General features: G+C 44.6%; 1 protein-coding gene and 1 pseudogene across 9 annotated transcripts in view; both read left to right on the forward strand.

Moving 5' to 3' along the window:
* The window catches only part of RNF17 (ring finger protein 17), a 126,767-nt gene that overhangs the window by 67,720 nt on the left and 32,365 nt on the right, over positions 1–26,682 (forward strand). For all 9 annotated transcript variants that reach the window (XR_014818892.1, XM_021065407.2, XM_084981171.1 and 6 more), the window contains 4 exons: positions 2,206–2,326; positions 19,035–19,262; positions 20,022–20,172; positions 20,316–20,434. Coding sequence is in view for 8 of the 9 variants with exons in the window: in XM_021065407.2 (XP_020921066.2) it covers positions 2,206–2,326; positions 19,035–19,262; positions 20,022–20,172; positions 20,316–20,434 (619 nt within the window). In the remaining variant the exon portion in view is untranslated. The remainder of the gene's footprint in view (positions 1–2,205; positions 2,327–19,034; positions 19,263–20,021; positions 20,173–20,315; positions 20,435–26,682) is intronic.
* LOC110255784 (large ribosomal subunit protein uL13 pseudogene) lies at positions 2,536–6,271 on the forward strand (annotated as a pseudogene).

A 26,682-nucleotide genomic window follows, 5' to 3' on the forward strand; every position in this document is an offset into this window, starting at 1 on the left:
TAGCAGTGGCAACACCAGATCCTTAACCTCTGGGCCACAAGGGAACTCTGCTAGTCTATAGAATTTTCATGTCTGAGTTCTCTGATACGAACAGTAAATTAAGGGCCTCCCGTCCTGAGTAACCTCCACTGATTTTGAGTTGACTTTAATATGCTTTAATTCTGCTTCCCGGTTCACCTTTTGGTATTTTATTCTGTTGGTTTTTAGCTCCTCCCTTAAATGTCTCCTCCTGAGGTTAACCCCTGAAGACATGACTCCTGGGATTTTTCTTGACTCCCCCTTTCTCATCTTAATTCCTTGCTATACCAGTAATAGCTAAACACTAATTGTAGTGTATCTTTACCGAGATAGTTTTATTTAAGGAGTGTCAGAAGGCCCTGCTGGACCTAAAACGTCTTTCCCCAGGAACCAACACAGGGATGACAAAAGTATACCTTGTTACCTTATAAACAAGGGACATTTCAATTTTAGTTAGCAGAGCAGGGGAGCTTGCGAAGATGTAGGACCCAGGGAGGGCTGGCCCTGTGGAATCAAGAACTTGTGCGTGGAAGCATGTGGTCACAGCCCAGAAGGGAGCACAGGAGAGGGAAGGTAAAGAGGTCAGAGTTTATTGAGGCTCAGATAGCTTAGATCACATATCTGGTCTGTTTAAAATACCCAGAAGGCTCAGTGATAATGAATTTGACTAGTGTCCATGAGGGTTGCAGGTTTGATCCCTGGCCCCACTCAGTGGGTTAAGGATCTGGCGTGGCTGTGGCCGCCCAGCTCCAGTTTGACCCCTTAGCCTGAGAACTTCCATATGCTATGGGTGTATCACTAAAAAAAAAAAAAAAAAAAAAAAAAAAGCAGTCAGGAATGGGAGTTCCCTTGTGGGACAGTGGGTTAAGAATCTGGCATTGTCACTGCAGCAACTTGAGTTGCTGCCATGGCATGGGTTCCATCTCTGGCCTAGGAACTTCCATATGCAGCAGGTGTGGCCAAAAAAAGTTAGACCTAATAAGTGAAAAGGTTAGATGGTTTGTCCTGAAAACAGAAGGATGGGAAAAAATTCCAGTTATTGCTCTGGATTGAATTTTTTAAAGTTTGCTCCATTCTTATAAAAACTATAAAATTTCACAAATAAGCACTGGCCTGAATTAACTTTGATTCATTTCTTTTTTCCTCTGTAACATGACAGAATGTAATAAAACAGTTTAGAAACACAACAGGAGTTCCCTTGTGGTGCAGTGAGTTAAGGATCTGGTGTTGTCACTAAAGCACCTTGGGTTGCTGCTGTGCCATGGGTTTGATCCCTGACTCAGGAACTCCTGCATGCTGTGGGTGCGACCAATAAATAAATAAATGTCACAGGAGTTCCCGTCGTGGCGAAGTGGTTAACGAATCCGACTAGGAACCATGAGGTTGAGGGTTCGGTCCCTGCCCTTGCTCAGTGGGTTAACAATCTGGCGTTGCCGTGAGCTGTGGTGTAGGTTGCAGACGCGGCTCGGATCCTGCATTGCTGTAGCTCTGGCGTAGGCCAGTGGCTGCAACTCCGATTCGACCCCTAGCCTGGGAACCTCCATATGCTGCAGGAGCGGCCCAAAGAAATAGCAAAAAGACAAAAAATAAAAATAAATAAAAATAAAAAATAAATAAATGTCACAGTTTTTTTTTGTTTTTGTTTGTTTGTTTGTTTGTTTTTTGCCTTTTTAGGGCTGCACCCTTGGCATATGGAAGTTCCCAGGCTAGGAGTCGAATTGGAGCTAGAGCTGCCAGCCTACACCACAGCCACAGCTACATGGAATCCAAGCCGCATCTGTGACCTACATGACAGCTCATGGCAATACCAGATCCTTAACCCACTGAGCAAGGCCGTGGATCGAACCTGCATTTTCATGGATACTAGTTGGGTTCATTATTGCTGAGCCGTGACAGGAACTCCAATGTCACGATATTTTTATGAATCTAAAAGCTTTAAACTGCTTATGGTTTATTATGGAACAGTACACAATAACCTAAAATAAAAATTGTATTAACATTGGTAATGCTTTTATGTCTGAAAATGCTGCTTTTACCTCTAGAGAGAGAGTGACATCATTGAGCCAGAAACTTTATCTTTGCAAAATAAAGGAAATTAAGTTTTCAGGGTTTTAAAACTTGCTTCACTTAAGTGTATTTTGCAACATATTTATTTCTTTCCCCAAACTAGTCTTAATGGTTTTACAGAAATTCTGGAAGATAATGTGCTCGTAGTTGAGCTTTTCGATTCTCTTGATGCTGCTGGAATGGCTCCTACCAGTATTAATGACCAGCTAGTCAAAGAGGGCCTAGCATCTTATGAAGTAGGGTAAGTGGACCTATAAACTTGTATTTTTAGTCCATGTGTAACACTTTATTCACAGGAAGGAAAACTGGCATATCATTCCCCATTGAGGTATCTGTTTAGGCCACAGACGTGAAGCTTGTCCCTGTTGTGGGTCACTAAAAAGAGGAGGAAAAATAGTTGGAGTCATTTATCTAGCCCCTTCATATCTCAGGGACTCTCCAGCAATAGGAATGGCGTGTGCCTGTGGTGAAGAGGGTCAAGGAGGAGGCAGCAGGATGGCGCAGGTGCTGGCCGGAGAGCTCGCACCCTCATGTGCAGACGTGTGAATTTTTCCTGCTTCAAGTAGATACTTTGAAAGAGAACAAGGCTTGAACCATCGTGCTGATCCCCAGACAGGCCAGTGGTTGAGGTGACCCCGGAAGCAGAAGGCAGAGGTGTCAAGAGGGAGTGGGAAGCTTCGAAGTCAAGAAGCAGGAGGGACTGGTGCGGTTGGGTGGCCCCTGAGGGTCTTGGGAAGCGCTCCCATGCACAGCCCTCAAGAACGCCAGTGTTGGGTAACCCCCCCGCAGAATGCCTCTTGGGGTGAACTGGAGAAGTGGGGCCACCCGGCGGAGGCCTGCATCGACCCGCTCACCTTAAGGCCAGAGCAGCCAGTGGCAGGAGAGCGAGGGCCTGTCCTTGTCACTGCAGGTCCTGAGGGAGGGAGGGAGGGAAGGAAAGCCAGGAAAAACTTCCGTGTGTGGGACGGTGTTTGTTAAGATAACCATCGAAATAATGTAACATCCACAGTAAACGTTTACCCTTTTCTGGTGCAGTTAAGAGTTTCAATAGAAACGTGTAGTCAAACAACCATCACAGTCAAGAAACACAGTTTCCCTCCCCCACAGTTTTCCTGTGTACCTTCATGTCATCAGTCTCCTGCCTGCTGAGTGGATTTCTGCCTCTACGGTTTAGACTTTTCCACAGCTTCATATAGATGGAATCACAGAGTGTTTTGCCTTTTTGTGTCTGGCTTTTCTTTTTTTTTTTTTTTTTTTTGTCTTTTTGATATTTCTTTGGGCCGCTCCTGCGGCATATGGAGGTTCCCAGGCCAGGGGTCCAATCGGAGCTGTAGCTGCCAGCCTACACCGGAGCCACAGCAACGTGGGATCCGAGCCGCGTCTGCAACCTACACCACAGCTCACGGCAACGCCGGATCATTAACCCACTGAGCAAGCGCAGGGATCGAACCCGCAACCTCATGGTTCCTAGTCGGATTCGTTAACCACTGCGCCACGACGGGAACTCCTGGCTTTTCTATTTAGCATAACGCCTTTGGGATTTATCCACACTGCGTCACCTGTATAGGAGTTTTTATTGGATGGATTCACCCCAGTCTTACAGTTTAGCACGTGAGGGACATTTGGGCCATTTCGAATGTCCAGATTTGAACAGACAAATCTCCCCACGTGCTGGGTTTGGGGAGATTTCATGAATAAAGCAATAGGTTTTTTTAACAGATCTTTGTGTAAACGTATGTATTAGATTCTTTTCTCTTGAGTAAATACCTAGGAGTGACATTGCTGCTTGTAAGCTTATTTCTAACTTTATTACAAACTGCCAGATGCTTACGTTTGAGAGTCCTGCTGTTCTGTGTCCTTGCCAGCGCTTGATTTTATCATTTTGTGTTTATATTAGCCCCTTTAATAAGCGTGTGCTGGTGTTTCGTAGGTTTTCGTTTTAATTTCTTTAATGACATTAGGGGTCTTAGCATGTGCGTATTTGCATCTGTATCTCTTCTTTGGTGAAGTATCTTCAGATGTTTTGCCCTTCTTAAAAATTGTCTTGCGATTGCTACTGAAGTACCGAGTTCTTTACACATTCTAGATACAAGTCTTTCATTAGGAATCTGTTTTTCAAATATTTTCTTCCAATTTGTAGCTTCCTTAAGTGTCTTTCAAAAAGCAGAGGATTCTGGCTTTTAAGTCCAATCTGGCAAAAATTTTTCCATTATTATTTAGACACTTAATGTTGTAACTAAGAAATCTTTGCTTATCCTGAGATCATAAAGATTTTCTCCTATGTGTTATTCTAAGGTTTTACAGTTTTATGTTTTATATTCAGGTCTATAATCCTTTTCATTTTGTTAAAAGGGCTTTATTTTGTAGCAGTTTTAGGTTCAGAACATGGAGCACAGAGTTCCCCCATACTTCCTGCCCCTACACAGGCACAACCGCCCCCCAACTATCAGCTACCAAAGTGGTACATTGGCTCATGTCGGTAAAACCATATTGATACGTCAGAAGCATCAAAGTCTGTAGTTTATATTAGTGTTTGTTCTGTGGGTTTTAATGTGTAATGACTTGACTCCACCGTTGTGGTATCACACGGAGGACTTTCTTTGTCCTGAACCATCTGCGAGAGCCCACCCATCCTCCCCCCTCCAGCTTCTGCAAACATGGACGTTTGTGCTGTTTTCTGTTCCACGGCGGAATCATCCAGTGCAGCCTCCACACAGCGGCTTCCTTCCCTTAGTAATTTGCACCTCAGCTTCCTCCCTGGCTTGTTCTGGCTTGAAAGCTCATTGCTTTTTAGCACTGAGTGACATTCCATTGTCTGGATGTATCACAGATTATTTACCCACTCATCGTAGTTGCTTCCAACTTCTGGCAGTTGTGAATGAAGTTCCTGCGGACATCTGTGTGCAGGTTTTTGTGTGGATGTCAGTTTTCATCTCTTTGGGTAAAGACCGAGGAGCACGGTTGTTGGTTCATAGAGTTAGAGTATGTCGTTTTATAAGAAACTCCACAAACTTTCTTCCGAAGTGGCGTACCATCTTGTATTCTCGCCGGTGGTGAATGAGAGTTCCTCTTGCTCCACATCCTCACCGGCGTTAGGTTTTGTCGGTGTGCTGCGTTTTGGAGATGCTAGTAGATGTGTAGTGAGATCTCGTTGTTTTAATTTGCATGCGCATAGTTCTTACCGCACACCATACACAAGGCCAGCTCAAATAGATTATGCTTTTTTTTTTTTTTTTGTCTTTTAGGGCCGCACCCATAGCATATGGAGGTTCCCAGGCTAGGGGTCTAATCGGAGCCACAGCTGCCGGCCTACACCACAGCCACAGCAACACCAGATCCTAGCCGTCCCTGTGACCTACATGCACCACAGCTCACAGCAATGCCAGATCCTTAACTCACTAAGTGAGGCCAGGAATCAAACCTGCGTCTTCATGGATGCTAGTCTGATTCGTTTCCACTGAGCCACGATGGGAACTCCTCAAATGGTTTAAACTCTTAAAATTAAGAGCTAAAACTAAATTTCTAGAAGAAAACAAAGTCTGCAATTCAGTGGATTGAGCAAAGATTTCTTTGATAAGACACCAAGAGCACAATCCATAAAAGAAGAAAATTGAGCTTTTCTCCCAGGCAGCTCTGCCGAGGATGTTGGAAGGGCAGCAGGTCTGGTGCTGCATGGCAGAGGCTATCTCCTGGGCTGCCTGACAGTGCTTCTGGGAGGAAAGCCAGGGCTTGTGGGCTCTGAAGGCATCCCCATTTCTGGCAGTTTCTGCAGAAACAAACAGAAGTACCTGGCTTCCCACTGCAAGCTGACGAAGGCTGGCCCAGCCCCCAGCTTCATTTTCTGGATGGTGTGAGGCATGCTGCCCCAAGACCCAGCGTGGCCTCAGGGTGTTTGATGGGATGCCGACCCCTGTGATGAGAAAAGGCAGGTGGTGGTTCCTGCTGCCTTCAGGGTGGTTTGCTTGACGCCTACGGGAAGTTCACCTACTTAGAGCGCCTGGCTTGTGAGGTTGGCTGGAAGCACCAGGCGGTAACAGCCACCCTGGAGGAGAAGAGGAAGGAGAAGGCCAAGATCTGTTACTGGAAGAACAAGCCACTCAAGAGGCCACGGAAGCAGGCTGAAAAGAACATACAGGAGAAAACGGACTGATTCAGAGATCCTCAAACCCGTGGGTTCCTAGCCTGAGCCCAGTAAAACTGAGTGTTTTTTCTTCCTGCTTGGCCTGGTCTCCTCTCTCTCCATTGCCACCCAGGGGCCACACGGGTAGGCCGGGGCATAGGAGGTGGGTATAGCAGGGGCCTTGCTCACTGCTAGTCAGGAAAGGCCCTTCTAAAAGCTTGGCTCTGATGTGCTGGAATGATTTACCTGTGACCTGTTCATTCAAGTTTTAGGACGTGGCCACTTGGTACAGCCAGTGCAGTGGCAGTATTGGCAGATGTGGGCTGAGAGGCCTGATTGGAAGGCACCCTGCATCGTGCACAGGGCATCTGTTTAAACCTCCCGAGTGAGCTTGGGCTGCCTGAGTCTGGGCCTCTCCAGCAGTGCTTGTGGAAGGGAAGTGCAGCCAGGGGTCACAGGCCGCGCCCTCCTGTCTGCCTGTATTTTGTGATCCAGAACTAAGAAGTTATTTTTAAAGAAAAGAAAATTGGTAAGGTGGCCTCAACACATTCAAAATTTGTCTACTTCAAAAGACTCGAGTTCTCTTCGTGGTTCAGTGGTAACAAATCCAACTAGGAACCATGAGGTTGCGGGTTCAATCACTGGCCTCACTCAGCAGGTAAAGGGTCTAGTGTCGCCATGAGCTGTGGCGTAGGTCACAGACGTGGCTCGGATCCTGCACGGCTTCGGCTGTGGTGTAGGCTGGTAGCTCTAGCTCCAAATTGACCCCTAGCCAGGGAACTTCCATATGCTGTGGGTGCAGCCCTAAAAAGCAAAAAAAAAAAAAAAAAAAAAAAAAGACTCTATTCAGTAATTGAAAAACACACAGCAGACTGGGAGAAAATATTTGCTGAATGTATCCCATAAAGGACTTGTATCTGGAATTCCTAGAACTCGTACAACTCACTAAAAGACAGTCCACCCAAAGAAAATGGGTAAAACGTATAAACAGACATTTACGAGAAGACATCCAGTTGGCTGATCAGCTCATGAAGGATGCTGAGCGTCATTAAGCATCAGGAAAATGCAGTTGAAAACCACAGTGAGGCGCCTTCTCTCTCTCCCCCCCCTTCCCCCGGAAGAGCTGTTCCCGTCAGAAGGTTAAAGGTGCTGATGAGGATGTGAGGTTCCCCTCGTCACTAGGGGGCATGTCCAAGGGCGTGGCTCCCTGGGACATGGCTTCCACATCTCTCAAAATCTGAACACGGAAGGGCTCCACTTCCTCTCCTAGATAGATCTCCCTGGCGCAGATGAAAACACGTCCCTGCACACACTCGCAGGCGTAGTTCATAGTGTCTTTATTCATATTCCCGCCAAAAAATTGGAAACAGTGTAACTAACCAGGGACTGATGAATAGACAAAACACAGTACATTCGTGTAATGGAATACTGTTCAGCTATAAAAAGGAACAAATTGACATCTACATTGTGGATAAACCTCAAAAATTTTAATCTAGGCAATAGAAGAAGCAGATTTTTCAGAAGAGGCAAACGTATAGATAACCTTCCCACAGAAAAGAAAATCATAGACTTGGAGAATAGACTTGTGGTTGCCCAGGGGGGAGGAAGTGGGAAGGATTGGGAGCTTGGGGTTAGCGGATGCAAAGGATTGCTTTTGGAATGGATTAGCAATGAGATCCTGCCGTGTAGCACTGGGAACTATGTCTAGTCACTTGTGACAGAGCATGATAATAGAAAAAAAATATGTATACATGTATGTGTAACTGGGTCCCCATGCTGTACAGTGGGGAAATAACAATAAATAAAGTAGGTTAGGGGTTGCTGAGGGGCCGGGACAGAAACAAGGATTAACTGTAAATGGGTGTGAGGGATCTTACGTGGGGAGGAGTGTGTGAAAAGTGTGTGAAAATGCTGTAGAACTGATTTTGTGGTGATGGTTATAACATTTGGTAAAGTTACCAAAAATCATTAAATCATACACTTGAAATGGGTGAGCTTTGTGACATGTAAGATACACCTCAGTAAAGTTGTTTGAATAAAAACCAAAATAGGCCATTATTCCCTTCTTATTGTTCAGCTATATAAGCAAGAAGTCTTTACACAGCTTCTGCTGCGCTGTCACCGCTGCACCTCTCAGTGGTGACTGAAGTTGGTGTGTCATAGGAAGGGGTGGTCCCTCGTCCCTCTTGATGCCTGAAGCCTGGGCGAAGGGGGATCGCAGGACTCCGGGAATCCAGAGGGCTCGCTGTTGAGATCTCCCCGAAGCCGAATTCCCCGGTTCCACCAGGACACAGGAAACGTGGGTGCAGGAGAAGGATGGTGTGTGGACGTGGTGTTAGAACACTCACACCGCTGACGGGAGGGGAAACAGTAGTGGGGGCCGGTACTACTGCAGAGATGAGGCAGTTAAAGAGCCTTGATCCCTGAGGCATATACTGGCACTTCACCTCTCAAACTTTTAACTTCAAACACTTAAAATATCTCTTGAAGAAAGGGGAGCTATTGAAGGATTTTAAACAGAGGACTGAGAGGAGGTGTGCATGCTGGAAAGCTGTCTCTGAGTGTGAGTTTTGGAAATGAAGGGTTTGGCTAGAATTGCGTATTAAAGGCTACCAAAGTTACAGTTCCCTGGGGACAGAACAGTGGGTAGCTCATGAACACGAAGGGGGCGGACCTCGCAGGTCCTGGCAGTTCGTGGTAGGCGAGGAGGAGGAGGGAGTTGAGGGAGCCTCTCAGGATCACTGACGTGACCACACAGACGGTGAACCATCCCTGAGAATAGGGCACAGGAATGGGGCTTGTTGGAGAGACCGAAGTGACAGCAGCTCTGGGCAGGTTGTGCCAAGTCCTGTGGTACATTAAAGCAGAGGCAAGAGTTCCTGTTGTGGTTCACTGGGTTAAGAACCGGACTATTGTCCATGAGGATGCAGGTCGATCCCTGGCCTTGCCCTGTGGGCTAAGGATCTGGCGTTGCCGTGAGCTGTGGTGTAGGCTCAGATCTGGTGTTTCCGTGGCTGTTGCATAGGCCAGCGGCCGCAACTTTGATTCAACCCTTGTCTATCTAGCCTGGGAACTTCCATATGCTGCAGGTGTAGCTCCCCCCCCCCTCCAAAAAAAAAGGTGGAGGGAGGCCTCTCCAAGCTTCAAAGCACTGCAGTGGTCGGGGAGTCGGAGCTGTGGGTGGGCCTTGGGGACCCCGGGGGTCTCTTTGATTATGTACTAGCAAGACCACATGATGGAGAGAGAGGCACAGGCATTGCAGTAGCTAAGAAAGTTTGATGAGGAGAGGCAGGCATGGTTACTCCCTACTGGATGCTGGACGTTGTACTCAAAGGGAAAAGCCAGGTTTCATGGGTGGGCCTGAAATTTGTCCCATTCAGGGGACCCCCTTTAAGAAACGGAATGCAGAATTATAACTATACAATTAAATAAGCAAAAGTAACACTAATGTGGACTGATAAAAGAAATCAACAAATTACAGGTTTTCAAAAGCTGACAAATACCACGAATATTAGAAAATTCAGTCATCTACAAAACTTGGTTTTTTTACTAATTATCTCATGAAATGTCAGATTTTATAATATTTCCTATACAGTAGAAAAGTTATCAGTCTTTTCTCTACTGTGGTTGATTGACATTTGTTTATTGGTAATTTTTTTAAAGTTTCTTTTAGATCCGTAGATAAGTTATTGGTAAGGTCATGTGAATTTCTAAAAGTTGTAGTTAATTTTAGGAAGAAAATCTATCATTTCTTTCATGTGTAATATATACATTATGTGTATACATAATGTTTCAAGAAAGTTCACGCTTTGTTTAATGAATCTTCAGTACAGTTCAAGTTGACATTTAGCGATGTATTGATTTAATTAACTAATAGGGTGACCCTACTTCCCATCCAGACTGAGACAGGTTTAAGATGGAAAGAGAAGCACTGTTTTGCCGGAACAGCAGGTATAGAGGGGCTCACTGTATTTGTTAAATGCTTTGTCTTCAGCATCCTTATCATAGTGGTTATTACGAGTTTTATACCGAACCTTATATTTTCATGTTGTGACACTAAAGCCATAGGAGCATTTCTGGAGTCCATTCCTATACCCAGTGGCTAGCAATAGCATAATTCCACAGGGGAGTGGCTCTCAATCCTGAAACTGTATCCCACCAAATCCAAACTAGATGTATGTCCAACTCAACGTCCCCTTAGCCAGCCAGCCAGCACCAAAGATGAGAACAAATACGACAGAGGAAAAGTGAGAGTTGAAAGAGTCAACAATCTTAACTAACTGCAGTTCAAAGTATTTACTTTTGGATTTCCCGACGTGGCCCAGAGGTTAACAAACCCGACTAGGATCCGTGACGACATGGCTTCGATCCCTGGCCTCAGTGGGTTGGGGATCCAGTGTTGCTGTGAGCTGTGGTGTAGGTCACAGATGTGGCTGAGATCCACTTTGCTGTGGCTGTGGTGTAGGCGGCAGCTGTTGCTCCTCTTTGGCCCCTGGCCTGGGAACCTCCATGTGCCACACATGTGGCCCTAAAAAAAAAAAAAAAAGTTACTTTTGAAAAAAAATTTTATGATTGACTTACAGTGTGTTCTGTCAATTTCTGCTGCACAGCAAGATACATATACACATTCTTTCTCCCTAATTATGCTCTATCATGTGTGATCACAAATGATTAGATATATAGTTCCCTGTGCTGCACAGCAGGATCTCATTGCCCGTCCACTCCAAACGCAAGTTTTCATCTACTAACCCCCCAATCCATCCCACTCCCTCCACCTCCCACCTGCCAGCAGAGTCTTCTCATGTTCTGACCTGTCCGTGATCTTTTCGGTTCTGTAGATAGATTGTTTGTGCCGTATTTTGGACTCTGCATATAGTGGTGTCGTATGGTGTCTTTCTTTTTCTAACTTACTTAATATGAGAATCTCTAGTTCTCTGCAGGTTGCTGCAAATGTTGTTATTTTGTCCTTTTTTTATGGCTGAGTACCACATCTTCGTACTCCATTCATCCTTCAATGGACATTGAGGTTGTTTCCATGCCTTGGCTATTGTGAATATTGCTACAGTGAACATAGGTGTGCATGTATCTTTTTCCTTTTTTTTTTTTTTTTTTTTTTGTCTTTTTGCTATTTCTTGGGCTGCCCCCACGGCATATGGAGGTTCCCAGGCTAGGGGTCGAATCAGAGCTATAGCCTCTGGCCTACGCCAGAGCCACAGCAACACGGGATCCGAACCACGTCTGCAACCTACACCACAGCTCACGGCAACGCCGGATCGTTAACCCACTGAGCAAGGGCAGGGACCGAACCCGCAACCTCATGGTTCCTAGTCAGATTCGTTAACCACTGTGCCGCGACAGGAACTCCATGTATCTTTTTCAATGAAATATTTGTCTGGATATATGCCCAGGGGTGGGATTGCTAGGTCATATGGTAGTTCTGTATTTAGTTTTCTGAGGCATCTCCATACTGTTCTCCATAGTGGTTGTAGCAATTTACATTCCCACCAACGTGCAGGAGGGCTCCCTTTTATCCACACCCCCTCCAGCGTTTGTTATTTGTTGACTTGTTAATGATGGCCATTCTGACCAGCATGAGGTGGTACCTCAGTGCAGTTTTGATTTGCATTTCTCTAATAATTGGTGGCATTGAGCATTTTTTCATGTGCCTGCTTGGCCATCTGTATGTCTTCTTTGGTGAACTGTCTGTTTAGATCTGCCCATTTTTCATTGGGGTTGTTTGTTTTTAGTTGAGTTGTATGAGTTGTTTGTATATTTTGGAGATTAAACCTTTGTCAGTTGAGTCATTTGCAAAAATTTTCTCCCATTCTCTGGTTGCCTTTTCATTTTCTTTTTAATGGTTTTTTCTTTTTGCGGAAGCTTTTGAGTTTAATTAGGTACCACTGGTTTATTTGTCTTTATTGTCTTTATTCTAGGAGGTGGTTCAAACAAGATGTTGCCGTGATTTATTCAAAGAGCGTTCTGCTTCTCTTTTTCTTTAGGAGTTTTATAGTGTCTGGTCTTACTAGGTCTTTAATCCATTTTGAGTTTATTTTTGTGTATAGTGTTAGACAGTGTTCTGGTTTCATTCTCTTACATGCAGTTGTCCAGTTTTCCCAGCACCATTTACTGAAGAGACTGTCTTTGTTCTACTGTGTGTTCTTGTTTCCTTTGTCATAGGTTAATTGACCATAGGCATTTGGGTTTATTTCTGGGCTTTCTGTCCTGTTCCATTGATTATTCGAATATTTTTCAAAAACACGTTGCTTTGCCCCTCCCAGGGTACCTCTTTTTTGTAGACCCACCTCTGATGCTCTGGAAGCCCCAGCCGGTCTCCTTGCCCCTTGGTCCCCAGATTGCTGACTGCAGAGGACCACAGTGAGACCTGCTGTTTTCATTGTGCCTCTTGCCTGTTCTCAGATTAGAAAATGAGCTTCCTTTGACCAGTGCCTGCCCCGAGCACCCAAAGAATAGGAAGAAGAGAACCGTGAAGTACCGCAGTCTGAGCTCAGCTGTGTCATACATGCACCATCCTGTGTAAAATAAAACATAATGTTTCCCAAATAATCTGGCGCCTGTCTACCTCTAGGTTCATACCATGGCCTGTTGTTTTACAACATCAAAGCTGCATGTTTTCTTCCAGTTTTTAGAATGCCTCACTAACTTCTAGTTGTCCTTTTGAAATCTCAAAGGAACCGACTCCATCTCCCAGACTAGGTTAGATGTCATTGGCCCGTTCCCTTGTTCTTTATAATTTATTTTTATAATTTATAATTACCTAATCTTTATCACAATACCATAAGCTCCAAGAGGACAGGAACCCTGCTTATTTTGTCTGCTGCCATGTTGCTGGCACCTAGCCTTCTCAGCCCAGTACGTACAGAATGGACGGAGAAAAGCGATATCTGAACATGGAGCCCAGAAGATGGAGCTGGTTAGGTGATCCAGGTGGGAGTTAGCACACCCTGATAAACGAGCCCATCGTGTCCATCTGTCCTCTCAGTCGCCCTGGATGGAGATGCATCTCTGAGCATTATCATGTACAGAAGGAGGAGTAAAAAGATGGTAGATCAAAGGAGAGCATTCCCAGAAGCAAAGAGCTGTTGATGCTCAGAGTTCATGTCAAGTGAGGACGGAAGAGCTTCATTAGATTTAGAAGGAAAAATTGTTCGTCCCCTACGTTAGCAAAATATCAGGCTCCTTGTGGAAGAACTTAAGTTTTTCCTTTGAAGAAATTTTAGGGAGTTCTCTGGTGGCCTAGTGGGTTAAGGCTTCTGCATTTTCACCGCTGTGGCTTGGGTTGCTGCTGTGCCAGAGTCCATACCTGGCCAGGGAACGTCCACATGCTGTGGGTGTAGCGAAAAAAGGAAAAAGATCCTAAAATAAACATTGCAACTCTCATTTAAAAAGGAGGATGAGAGGACAGGGGGTCGGCTGGCAAGATGGTGGCTACTGTGGCCAGTGTGGGCCATTTGGAGGAAGAGGCATTGCGGCAAAAGGAACGGCTGAAGGCCCTATGGGAGAAAACCGGGCGCAAGTGCTCTGAGAGATGGGATTAAGATGGCGGAGTAGAAGGACTGGCGCTCAGCTTCTCTTCTAAAAACAACAAAATTCACCACTAAAGACTGAGCATTCTACACCAAATGGACCGGAAACCTTAAAAAAGATAACCTACTCCAGAAGAAAAAGAGAAGGACACATCAAGAGGTAGGAGGGGCGATTTCGAGATATAAACAACCCCCTACCTCCCGGATGGGAAACCCCACAGACTGGAAACTGACTGGTTCACAGAGACTCACCTACAGGAGTGAGAGTTCTGAGCCCCACATCAAACTCTCACGTGTGGGGATCTGGCACTGGGAGAAAGAGCCCCTGGAGCATCTGGCATTGAAGGCCAGTGGGGCTTGTGTGCAGGAGCTCCACGGAACTGGCGGAAACGGAGACACCATTCTTAAAAGGCGCACACAGACTTTCACGTGCACTGGGTCCCAGGGCAAAGCAAAGTCTCCATGAAATCTGGGTCAAACCTGACCACAGTTCTTGGAGGGTGTCCTGGGAAAAAAGCAGTGAACGTGGCTGGTTTTGAGGGAAGGGCATTGAAAGCAAAGCTCTCGGGAATCTTCAGCAGCTGTGCCTTTCTCTGGGGAAAATCTGGCCCCACCTGTCAGTCAGCACTGAGAAGCCCCAGGGAAGACAACAACCCAGGTGGGATCATAGCCCTGCCCCTCAGTAAACAGGCTGCCTAAAGACCCCCCAGCACACAGCCGCCTCTAATCCCATCCAGAGACTAAGCCCCACTCACCAGAGGGAGTAGAATCAGCTCCACCTACCAGGGGGCAGGCATCAGCCCCTCCCATCAGGAAGCCTACAGCAAGCCCCCATACTGACTTCAGCCACAAGGGGGGAAGACACAGAAGTAAGAGAGGCTACAACTCTGTTATCTGTAAAAAGGTCACCACACCCCAAACCTATAAAAATGAAAAGACAGAGAACTATAACTCAGATGAGGGAGAAAGGAAAAACCCCAGAAAATCAGCTAAGCGATGAGATCCTCAGCCTCCAGGAAAAAGACTAGACTGTTGATGGTGAAGATGATGCAAGACATTGGAAATAAACTGGAGGCAAAGATGGATAACTTACAGGAAACACTGACCAAAGAAATACAAGATACGAAACTTAAGCAAGAAGAGATGCAAAATACAATAACTGAAATAAAAAATTCACTAGAAGCAGCTGACAGCAGAATACAGGAAGCAGAAGAACGAATAAGCGAGGTGGAGGACAGATTAGTGGAAATTGCGGATGCAGAACAGAAAAGAGAAAAAAGACTGAAAACAAATGAAGAGAGTCTCAGAGAACTCTGGGACAACGTGAAACGCACCAACATCCATACTATAGCGGTGCCAGAAGGAGAAGAGAGAGAGAAGGAGACAGAAAAAATATTCCAAGAGATAATAGCCAAAAACTTCCCTCACATGGGGAAGGAATCACTCACTCAAATCCAGGAAGCATGAGTACCATATAAAATAAACCCAGGGAGGAACACCCCAAGACACATATTAATCAAACTGACCAAAAGTAAAGACAAAGAGAAAATCTTGAAAGCAGCTAGGGAAAAGACACAAATAACATACAAGGGAACCCTGATAAGGCTATCGGCAGACTTTTCAACAGAAACTCTGCAGGCCAGAAGGGAGTGGCATGATATACTCAACGTGATGAAAGGAAAAAACCTCCAACCAAGATTACTCTACCCAGCAAGGCTCTCATTCAGATTTGAAGGAGAAATCAAAACCTTCACAGATAAGCAAAAGCTGAGAGAATTCAGCAACACTAAACCAGCCTTACAACAAATACTAAAGGAACTTCTCTAGGCAGAAAAGAACAAGAGAAGAAGGGAAGAAAAAAGAGCAGCAAAAACAAATCTAAAGCAATTAATGCAATGGCAATAAGAACATACATATCAATAATTACCTTAAATGTTAATGGACTAAACGCCCCAACCAAAAGACACAGACTGGCTGAATGGAAACAAAAACAAAACCCATATATATGCTCTCTCCAAGAGATCCACTTCACTTCTAGGGACACATACAAGTTGAAAGTGAGAGGATGGAAGAAAATATTTCATGCAAACGGGGATCAAAAGAAAGCTGGAGTAGCAATACTCATATCAGACAAAATAGACTTTAAAATGAAGACTATTTTAAGGGACAAAGAAGGACATTACATAATGATCAAAGGATCAATCCAAGAAGAAGATATAACAGTTTTAAATATCTACGCACCCAACACAGGTTCACCACAATATAGAAGGCAACTGCTAACAACCTTAAAAGGACAAATCGACAATAACACAATCATAGTCGGGGACTTTAACACCCCACTGACAGCAATGGACAGATCAACCAGACAGAAAATCAATAAGGAAACACAGGCCCTGAATGATGCATTAAACCAGATGGACTTACTAGATATTTATAGGACATTCCATCCAAAAGCAACAGAATACACATTCTTCTCAAGTGCACATGGAACATCCTCTAAGATTGATCATATCCTGGGCTACAAATCCAACCTCGGTAACGTTAAGAAAATTGGAATCACATCAAGCATCTTTTCCAACCACAATGCTATACGACTGGAAATCAACAACAACAACAAAACTGCAAAAAACATAAACACGTGGAGACTAAACAACATGCTACTAAACAACCAATGGATCGATGGATCACTGAAGAAATCAAAGAGGAAATTAAAAAATACCTGGCAGCAAATGACAACGAAGATATGACACTCCAAAACCTACGGGATGCCGCAAAAGCCGTTCTAAGAGGAACGTTTATAGCAACATAAGCCCACCTCAGGAAACAAGAAAAAGCTCAAATAATCAAGCTAACTTTACATCTAAAGCAGCTCGAGAGAGAACAGGCAAGACCTAATGTTAGTAGAAGGAAAGAAATCATAAAGATCAGAGCAGAAATCAATGAAATAGAAACAAAGAAAACCGGAGAAAAGATCAATGAAACGAAAAGCTGGTTCTTTGAAAAGATCAACAAAATTGATAAACCCCTAGCCAGACGTATCAAGCAAAAAAGAGAGAAGACTCACATCAATAAAATTAGAAATGAAAAAGGGGAAGTAACAACGGACATCACAGAAATACAAAGGATCATAAGAGACTACTATTTGCAACTATATGCCCAAAAAATGGAAAACCTAGAAGAAATGGACAAATTCTTAGAAAAGTGCAGTATTCCTACACTAAACCAAGATGAAATAGAAAAGATGAACGGACCCATCACAAGAACTGAAATTGAAACTGTGATTAAAAAACTTCCAACAAACAAAAGTCCAGGACCAGATGGCTTCACAGGCGAATTCTATCAAACATTTAGAGAAGAAAAATGGAGCTGGAGGAATCAGGCTCCCGGACTTCAGACTATACTACAAAGCAACAGTCGTCAAAACTGCATGGTACTGGCACAAAGACAGAAATATGGATCAGTGGAACAGGATAGAAAGCCCAGAATTAAACCCACCCACTTACAGCCAACTAATCGATGACAAAGGAGGCAAGACTATATAATGGAGAAAGGACAGCTTGTTCAGTAAGTGGTGCTGGGAAAACTGGACAGCCACATGGAAAAGAATGAAATTAGAACACTCCCTAACACCATACACAAAAATCAACTCCAAATGGATGAAAGACCTAGATATAAGACCAGACACTATCAAACTCCTAGAGGAAAACAGAGGCCAAACACTCTCTGACATAAACGACAGCAACATCTTCTCAGACCCACCTATCAGAGTATTGACAACAAAAACAAAAATAAACAAATGGGGCCTAATCAAACTTCAAAGTTTCTGCACGGCAAACGAAACCCTAAACGACTCAAAAAGACAACCCACAGAATGGGAGAAAATCTTTGCAAGTGAATCAACTGACAAGGGAGTAATCTCCAAAATTTATAAACACCTTCTGCAGCTCCATAGCAAAGAAACAAACAACCCCATCCAAAAATGGGCAGAAGCTCTAAACAGACAGTTCTCCAAAGAAGACATACAGATGGCCAAGAAACACATGAAAAGATGTTCAGCATCACTCATTATTAGAGAGATGCACATCAAAACCACGATGAGGTACCACCTTACACCAGCCAGAATGGCCATCATCCAAAAGTCTACCAACAGTAAGGGCTGGAGAGGGTGTGGAGAAAAAGGAACCCTAGTACACTGTTGGTGGGATTGTAAATTGGTGCAACCACTGTGGAAATCAGTATGGAGACTCCTCGGAAAACTAAACATAGAACTTCCATTGGATCCAGCAACCCCACTCCTGCGCATCTACCCAGAGAAAACCAGGACTCGCAAAGACACATGTACTCCAACGTTCATTGCAGCGCTATTTCCAATAGCCAAGACATGGAAACAACCTCAATGTCCATCGACAGAGGAGTGGATCCAGAAGATGTGGTCCATACGTACACACAATGGAATACTACTCAGCCATTAAAAATGACGAAATACCGGCATTCTTAGCAACCTGGATGGACCTAGAAACTATCATGCTACGTGAAGTCAGCTGTACAATGAGACACCAACATCCAATGCTTTTACTGACATGTGGAATCTGAAAAAAAGTCAGACTGAACTTCTTTGCAGAACAGATGCTGACTCACAGACATTGAAAAACTTACGGTCTCTGGAGGAGACAGTTTGGGGGGTGGGGGGATGTGCCTGGGCTGTGGGATGGAAATCCTGTGAAATCAGATTGTTACGATCATTATACAACTACAGATGTGATAAATTCATTTGAGCAATAAAAAAAATAAAATATATATATATCAAGAAAATAAAAGGGAAAATAAATTTTGACATTGTGTCACTAGAATGTGAGCTAATCTGATTTATTAAACATTTGAAACATTTTGTTCAATAATTTTGCTTGTGAACACATTTTAATAGCAATTGTATGCCACATGTATTCCTTTTGGCAAACAGATTGGCAGTTTTTAGTTGAGAATATTCAGGCTATCAAAAAAACAGTTTTATCCTTTGTGAGTAGAAAATATCAATGGGAAATGGCAAAATTTATGAGCACAGTTGGTATTTTAAACTATGCTTTTAAAATAAAAAGTTTGGCTTTGATGTTGCAGGCTTTTTTTCTTTGGGTCATAAAGAACTCTTTGAAAAAAGACTAAAATTGCTGTTGATGTCAAAACTGCAAAGCAGTGTATCATAGGTATCTCATCTCTAGATCTAAGCAAATAACAAACAAATATTTTGCTAACTACTCTTTCTGCTAATGGGCTTTATTATTTTTTAGATACACAATCAAAGATAATTCCAAGAAGCATATTGAAGTATGGGATCCTTCTCCAGAAGAAATTATTTCAAATGAAGTAAACAGGTTAAATCCTGTATTTGCAAAATCTCTACCTGACGAAAATCTCCAGTCGCTTTATAATAAGGAACTGCCTGTGTACATCTGTAATGTAATGTCTCCTGAGAAGATTTATGTTCAGTGGTTATTAACAGAAAATTTACTTAATAGGTATAACATACAAGGAAAACATTTATTGCATATCATTTTATTCTTTTTCTGTATTTCATTTTTGGAGGATCTAGAAGTCACAAATGGAGAATTTCAAAAGTACAAAATGATTTCAGCTAAACATTCACTAAAAGATTATTAAAAGTAGGGTGTTCCCCTGTGGGGCAGTAGGTTAGGGATCTGGCTTTGTCACAACTGTGGTCTGGGTTGGATCCTTGACCCAGGAAGTTGCACATGCTGCAGAAGCAGCCAGAAAAAAATCAGTTAAAAGTATAGAGATAGTGTCTTTATGATGATCTGCACTGTGTGGGGATTTAAAAATTCCATAGATGCTTACTGAGCACCTGTTATTTGACAGCCAGTATTATAGGTGTTGGGGATACAGTGGTTAAACAAGGACAGTTTGTGTGTCATGAGCTTAAATGCTGCTTAGAGAGCGTGAACAAGTGCACCATGTGGTGCCGCCGATGATGATAAAGACAGTAGAGAAACACCAAGCAGCTGGGGAGGAAAACCTCACAGATGGAGTGACCCTTGAGATGGGTCCCGAGGGAGAGGGAGTGAGCCCTGAGGATGTCTGGGAGGAGGGGAGCTGGCTCAGCACCCTGCCGTGGAAAGAGGCTTGGGAAAGCTCGGGAGAGCAGGGTTCCGCTTGGGCTGGACTAGAATGAGGAAGGGACAACAGAAGAAGCATCTTGCTGGAGAGTTACGTGTTATGTGAAGAGGCTTAGAGAGTTAAGTTTTTTCTTCTTTACATAGTTTGGGAGAAAAGATGGTCGCTGCTTATGAAAACTCAACGTGGAAACCCGTTAAATGGGAAAACGACATGCACTGTGCGGTTAAGATCCCAGATAAAAATCAGTGGCAGAGAGGCCAGATCATCAGGATGGTTACAGACACGTTGGTAGAGGTGAGTGCGGATTTAAAAACGTAGTCATGAAAGTGAAAAATAATGAAGTTTGTGCTTTTATCCAGTTTTTATTATGCTTTTCAGTTTGCAAAAAATAATGCAAGTACTGTCTTGCCGTGGACCTAAAGTTGTCGTTTTCCCAGGTCCTGCTGTATGACGTGGGTGTTGAACTGGCGGTGAACATCAACTGTTTAAGGGAGCTTCGGGAAGATCTGAAGACGATGGGAAGGTTGTCTTTGGAATGCTCTCTTGCTGACATAAGGTAGTTTTTAGCTGAGTAAATTTTTCTCATTATTGAATATGATTTTAAAGATTTTTCTTTTTGGATGGGTTTTCATTCCACTGACATAGTCTGAAATTTTTGTAAGATTTAGTTAATTTTAAGGATTTAAGAAGCAGGATAGATAAAAATGTGCAGCACATCAACTTTGATGGTGTTAAGGAAATGGAGATGGGTGATACCTAGACTCAGGTCTCTGGGTAGAGTCCAAACTGTGAAGGTAAAAAAAAAAACTTGAGAAACACAAGCAGATAGAAATAAAATATTTCATAAACTTAGAATTGCATGGAGAGCTAAAAATGTATAAATTACCGGGAGTTCCCGTCGTGGCGCAGTGGTTAACGAATCCGACTAGGAACCATGAGGTCGCGGGTTCGGTCCCTGCCCTTGCTCAGTGGGTTAACGATCCGGCGTTGCCGTGAGCTGTGGTGTAGGTCACAGACATGGCTCAGATCTCAAATTGCTGAGGCTCTAGCGTAGGCCAGCGGCTATAGCTCTGATTCGACCCCTAGCCTGGGAACCTCCATATGCCGTGGGAACAGCCCAAGAAATAGCAACAACAGCAACAACAACAACAGACAAAAAGACAAAAGACAAAAAAAAAAAAAAATGTATAAATTACCAAAAAGAGTGCATCAGGAGTCTGGGAAATGGCATAGCATAGGTTTAGAGTCTGCTAGAATCCTACCATCAGCGCATAGTCCTGGATGCAGATCTACAGACTGCATGGTCAGCATCTACAACAAAAGTAGGCAACAGGGCGCCCGCCGCCCCCAGCGCAAGCAGGAAGGGCGCCCCACCTTCCAGACCCTGTGGTTATCCCGTTTGCGGGGGAGGATGGGGAGGGAACGCTGCTGGGATCCGCACAGGTCTGAGGATCGGAAGTGGCAACAGTATGTCACCAACGCATTCCAGCCAGTTTGAGAACAGCGATCAAAACGGAGGTTGTGAGGCCGGTGCTCTGGAACAGGCTGCCGGTTCACCGTGCTGGGCCTGCTTAGCCATACAGGCTGCCTTCCGGGACCCCACCCCGAGAAGCTACTGGGAAGGGAGCCTGGCTTGAGCAAGACAGCCAGTGGGGCGAAGGAGAGAAAGATGCAGATGAAAGTAGGGAGAGGAGCAAAGTGTGATGCCCTAGTGTCTGTCACTTTGGGAAAACAGCACAAGAGTTCCAGAGCCATGAAGCTAGAAGAGGTTCGGGTCAAATCCCGTACAAATTATCATGAGAAGAAAAGAATAAGGAACCACATAATACCCTTGAGTCAGTGGAGTTCACGGAAAAGACCTGCTCACCCAACAGCAGTGTTTCGGGGTAGACTCAACCGTGCAGAGAATGGTAGACGCCATGAAGAACAACGTAAAACGGAAGTAGGAGAACTCAAGCAAGACCAGTTACAGCCAAAGGAAGACTTGAAAAGAGGGGTGACGGCACTCAGGAAGGACAAGGACGTCGTCTCAGAAATGTAGACCAGACTAGAACACACACACACAGACACGTAATAGAAAATGTCTTACGAGAAATGCAAGATTAGGAGGACAGATTCTTTTTAATTAAAAAATAGAAACCCAGGGCACCAAAAAGATACCTAAAATAGACAAAGACCCAGTATACATACTAGTAGGAACTTCAAAGGAAGAAAACTAAAATAGAACAAAACAAATATGAAAAACACAATTCCAAAAAGTGTTCCTGAAATTAAAGACTATTTAAAAACATGCGTTGAGAAGTTCCTGTCATGGCTCAGCAGAAACGAATCCGACTAGGAACCATGAGGTTGCAGGTTTGATCCCTGGCCCCGCTCAGTGGGTTAAGGATCTGACACTTCCCTGAGCTGTGGTGTAGGTCGCAGACGCGGCTTGGATCTGGCGTTGCTGTGGCTGTGGTGTAGGCTGGCAGCTGCAGCTCTGATTCGACCCCTGGCCTGGGAACCTCCATATGCTGCAGGTGCAGCCCTAAAAAAAATAAAAATAAGTATTGAAAGGGCACACTGCTTGTCTTGGGAAGTCAGTTCAGGAATGACAACACGGGGAGATTATCTGCTAAAATTACTGATTCACAAGAGAAGTAAAATAACTGTCAGCACCAAAACTTTATGTCAGACGGTAATAGAATAACCTTTAAAAAATACTCAAAATGGCAAACGGTGGGTTTTATGTCCAGCCAACTGACCTTCAGATGTAAAGATCACAGAAATGTGATTTGACCACTCAGGGAGAACTGTTTCCAGGAGCCCTTCCTGAGGACCCTGTGAGGACAAGCTGTGGATAACCCGTAAGACACGAGGGGATTTGACAGGAGGACGATGATGAGCGTTCCGTTTACCAGGATTAAATGATCGCTCTTCTGGAAGCAGGGTCGCATGCAGGGAGATGTGGCACAATTTCAGAGCATGGGAGGAGAAAGAGTATGTATGAGAAGCTGCATAAGCTCACTGTTGTCCAACTGGAGTTAACTGGGAATAAGCACTTCAGATAAGTTGGGAAAGAGAAGAGCTTACTAATACTGATTTAATGGTGGAACTGTATTAATACTTTATATGGAGAAATCAGTGAAAATAGGAAGGTGGCGTGAACTGTGTGTAGTGGGGGCTTAGCTTCTCAGAGAGGAACTGCTTCAAATGGCTTTAAAACACAGACTGTGCATGCTTACCAGAATATATCCCAAGGACAGAAATTACCACCCCCAAAAAAATCATCGCCTGTGGGCATCAGTCCCAGAGCTGGTTGCAGTGTCCCTGAAACTGTGGTGTGTGTGCTGTGGGATAACTCGAAAGAGTGCTCATGCGTTTATCAGTAAGAACAGAGGTGGTTGGTAGACGGTAAAAATGTAACGTCAGGTTACCTTGTGCTCCCGATTGTGAATTAGAAATAATAGTAGAAACTCATAGTGTATTTTAACTGTAAAAAGTATATGTATTTTTAGCCTTGTAACATGAAGGAGCCAGTAGCAGTGAGCTATGCTGGTGCACAAATTGTGGTCTCCAGATAGCATTTCCCACTCAAAGAAATTGGTTTTCTTTGGGGAAAGATTTGATTCCAGGTCTTGGGCAGGAAATGTACAACATGAGCCTAGAATATCTTGACATAGCGAAAAGCAGTGTGTCCGTGCTGGCTGGACAGGTGAGATGACAGAAAGACTGAAGGAGCCAGTCTGGAGGAACTTCCACTCACCGAAGATGGGACGGTTTGAGCAACAGTAGGATGATTATCGTCCTGTGTCAGAGCATTTGCTATAAATCCCTAGGCTTATAGAGTGATTTTTTAAAAATCTTATTGCTAACTTTTCGAGGATCCTAGGGAACCAACATCTCTTTGTTCTGAAAAATCGGTAAATAAGGGAAATGAGCACTTTCCTTGTGTGCAGTCTGTCTTAATTTCAAAGTAATCAAATAGGTAAGGGCAGGTTCTTTCTAAGTATTCCAGCTGACAAAGGAAGAATGCTATCACTGGAACACCACCATTTTACAACCCCCATAAACTAAGGGGTCTAATCGTTGGTGGCTGCTGACCTCCCCAGAAGAATCAGACATGAGCTTCCTCCGTCAAGGGCACAGTACCGTCTGCATAGTGTTGCTGAACAAAGAAACATGCAAACCCGAATCTGACCAAGACTCTAGACCTGACTATGAATTTGAAGGAAATACAGGGCAGGGGAACATGGGGACACCCCGAGAATGCTGACGATGTAGCAGTCAGCCACATTCAAGCCATGGAAGCTGCAGAGCAGACAGCAGCTCAGTTATTCAGCAGAAAACTGCAGGGGAAGAGATGGAAGGACATTGCGGGTACATTGTCCGCTTGGGAAGCGTGGACCGTGCTTGCGTTACCTATCCAGGCTGTCACTGAACATTGTCTAAACGGTCGAGATTAGTGAGTTACTAAATTTTAGTTTATTTTTTGTTTTTGCTTTGTAGAGCCACACCCTCGGCATATGGAGGTTCCCAGGCTAGGGGTCCAATCGGAGCTACAGCTGCCGGCCTACACCAGAGCCACAGCCACAGCCACAGCCACGCGGGATCCGAGCCGTCTCTGCGACCTACACCACAGCTCACGGCAACGCCAGATCCTTAACCCACTGAGCGAGGCCAGGGATCGAACCTGCGTCCTCATGGTTCCTAGTTGGATTCGTTTCTGCTGCGCCACGACAGGAAGTCCTGTTTTAAGTCGGTCGTTACATTTTCTCTCCTTGCCCCATGTTTTATACTTCGAGGGACACATTTTACATCTTTTTATTTTAGTCTTCCCTTAAGTAAATGTTGTAATTTTAGTTATTTTTGCTTCTTTGGCCTCTTTAACATTTCAGCATTCATGCTTGCTTTGCAAGTGGTTGGTCCACTACTTTTCATGTAGTTGCCATTGTCAGTGAGATTATCGCTTGCGTGTGTTTTCTTATTGTTAATCAGTGGCGTTTCTTCTCGGCCTAAGTTAAGTCCTCTAACATTGCTTGTAGGGCCAGTTTAGTGAGGATGAACTCCTTTAGCTCTGGCTTGTCTGGGGTACTCCTCATCTCCCTTCAGCGCTGCTAGGTGGAGATTTCTCAGTTGGAAGTTTTTTCCTTTTCAGCAGTTGGACCATATCATGCCACTCTCGTTTGATCTTTAAAGTTTGTTTAAAAATCTGTTGATAGCCTCATGGGGATTCCTATGTGCATCACCAGTTGTTTTTTCTCCTGCTTTTAGGATTTTCTCTTTATCCTTAACTTTTACAATTTTAATTATAATGAGCCTCCATGTAACCCTTTGTGTTCATCTTGCTGGAGCCCTTGCAGCTTCCCGGACCTGGAGGTCTGTTTCCTTCCCCAGGTTAAAGAAGTTTTAGCCAGTGTTTCTTCAGACAGTTTTTTTGGCTCTTTGTCTCTCTCCTTCTTCTGGGACTCCTATAATGCAGGTGTCATTCTACTTGATGTTGTCCCAAAAGTCCCTTAAGGTCCCCTCACTCTTATTTTTTCATCCTTTGTGGCTGGGTGAGTTCCAGTGCTCAGCCTTGTGCTTGCTGACACGCTCTTCCTCCTCCCCAGCCTGCTGGGGGTTTTTTGGGGTTGTTGATTTTTTTTTGGGGGGGTGCCTTTTGTCTTCTTAGGGCTGCACCCACGGGATCTGGAGGTTCCCAGGCTAGGGGTTAAAGTGGAGCTGTAGCCACCGGCCTACACCACAGCCACAGCAGTGCTGGATCCTGAACCCACTGAGTGAGGCCAGGGATCGAACCCACAACCTCATGATTCCTAGTTGGATTCGTTTCCACTGCACCACAAAGGGAACTCCCCCGTCTGCTGTTGAACCTCTCTGGTGCATCTTTCATTCAGGCGCAGCTTCTCGTTGGTACTTTGTCGTATTCTCTGTCCCTCTGTCGAAGTTCTCACAGTGTTCATCCATTCTTCTCCTGAGTTTGGAGAGCACATTGATGGTGGTAACTTTTAAGCATGTATCAGGTGGATTACTTTATTTAGTTCTTTTTCGTAGGTTTTCATCTTGTTCTTTGGTTTGGAACATATTCCTCTGCCTCCTCATTTTGCCTCATTCTCTTTGTTTCTACAGATTAGGTAAATCACTGTCTCTTCCTGTCTTGAAAGAGTAGCCTTATTTAGGAGATGCACTGTGGGGCCCAGATGTACAGTCCTGCCTGCCACTGCAGCCTGGCACTCAAGGTGTGTCCCCTCTGTGGGCTGTGTGCGCCCTCCTGTTGGGCACTTCTGCAGGGCACAGGAGGGCAGGGTTGCTAGGATGGCTTGGAGGCCCAGCTGAGGAGGCCCCAGGATGGGCAGGGCTTTGAGCAGGGCAGACCCACTGGTACTAACACGTTAGGGGGAACTTTGAGTGCTGGCTTTAGCAAGACGCCTGCAGTGACAAAAATGGCACCTGCTAGTGTCTCCATCCCTGGGAGGCATTGCAGCTGGTCCCTGCTTTTCCAGCAGATGCTTTACTGTTTAATAAGAGGGTCCATGCATTGTTCAGTCTGGTGTTTTGCACTTGTTTTAGGTTAAGTCTGGGCACAGGCCTTTTAAGAACAGGTGTTCTGGGAGTTCCCATCGTGGCTAAGTGGTTAACGAATCCAACGAGGAACCATGAGGTTGTGGGTTCGATCCCTGGCCTCACTCAGTGGGTTTAGGATCTGGCGTTGCCATAAGCTGTGGTGTAGCTTACAAGCATGTCTCGGATCTGGCGTGGCTGTGGTGTAGGCTGGCAGCTACAGCTCTGATTAGACCCCTAGCCTGGGAACCTCCACATGCCACG

This window comes from Sus scrofa, chromosome 11 (assembly GCF_054392235.1).
Source record: "Sus scrofa isolate SSC_HxYL_T2T_F1_AM1 chromosome 11, Sscrofa_HxYL_maternal_Yorkshire_Landrace_v2.0, whole genome shotgun sequence".
In the NCBI taxonomy this organism is placed as follows: Eukaryota; Metazoa; Chordata; class Mammalia; order Artiodactyla; family Suidae; genus Sus; species Sus scrofa.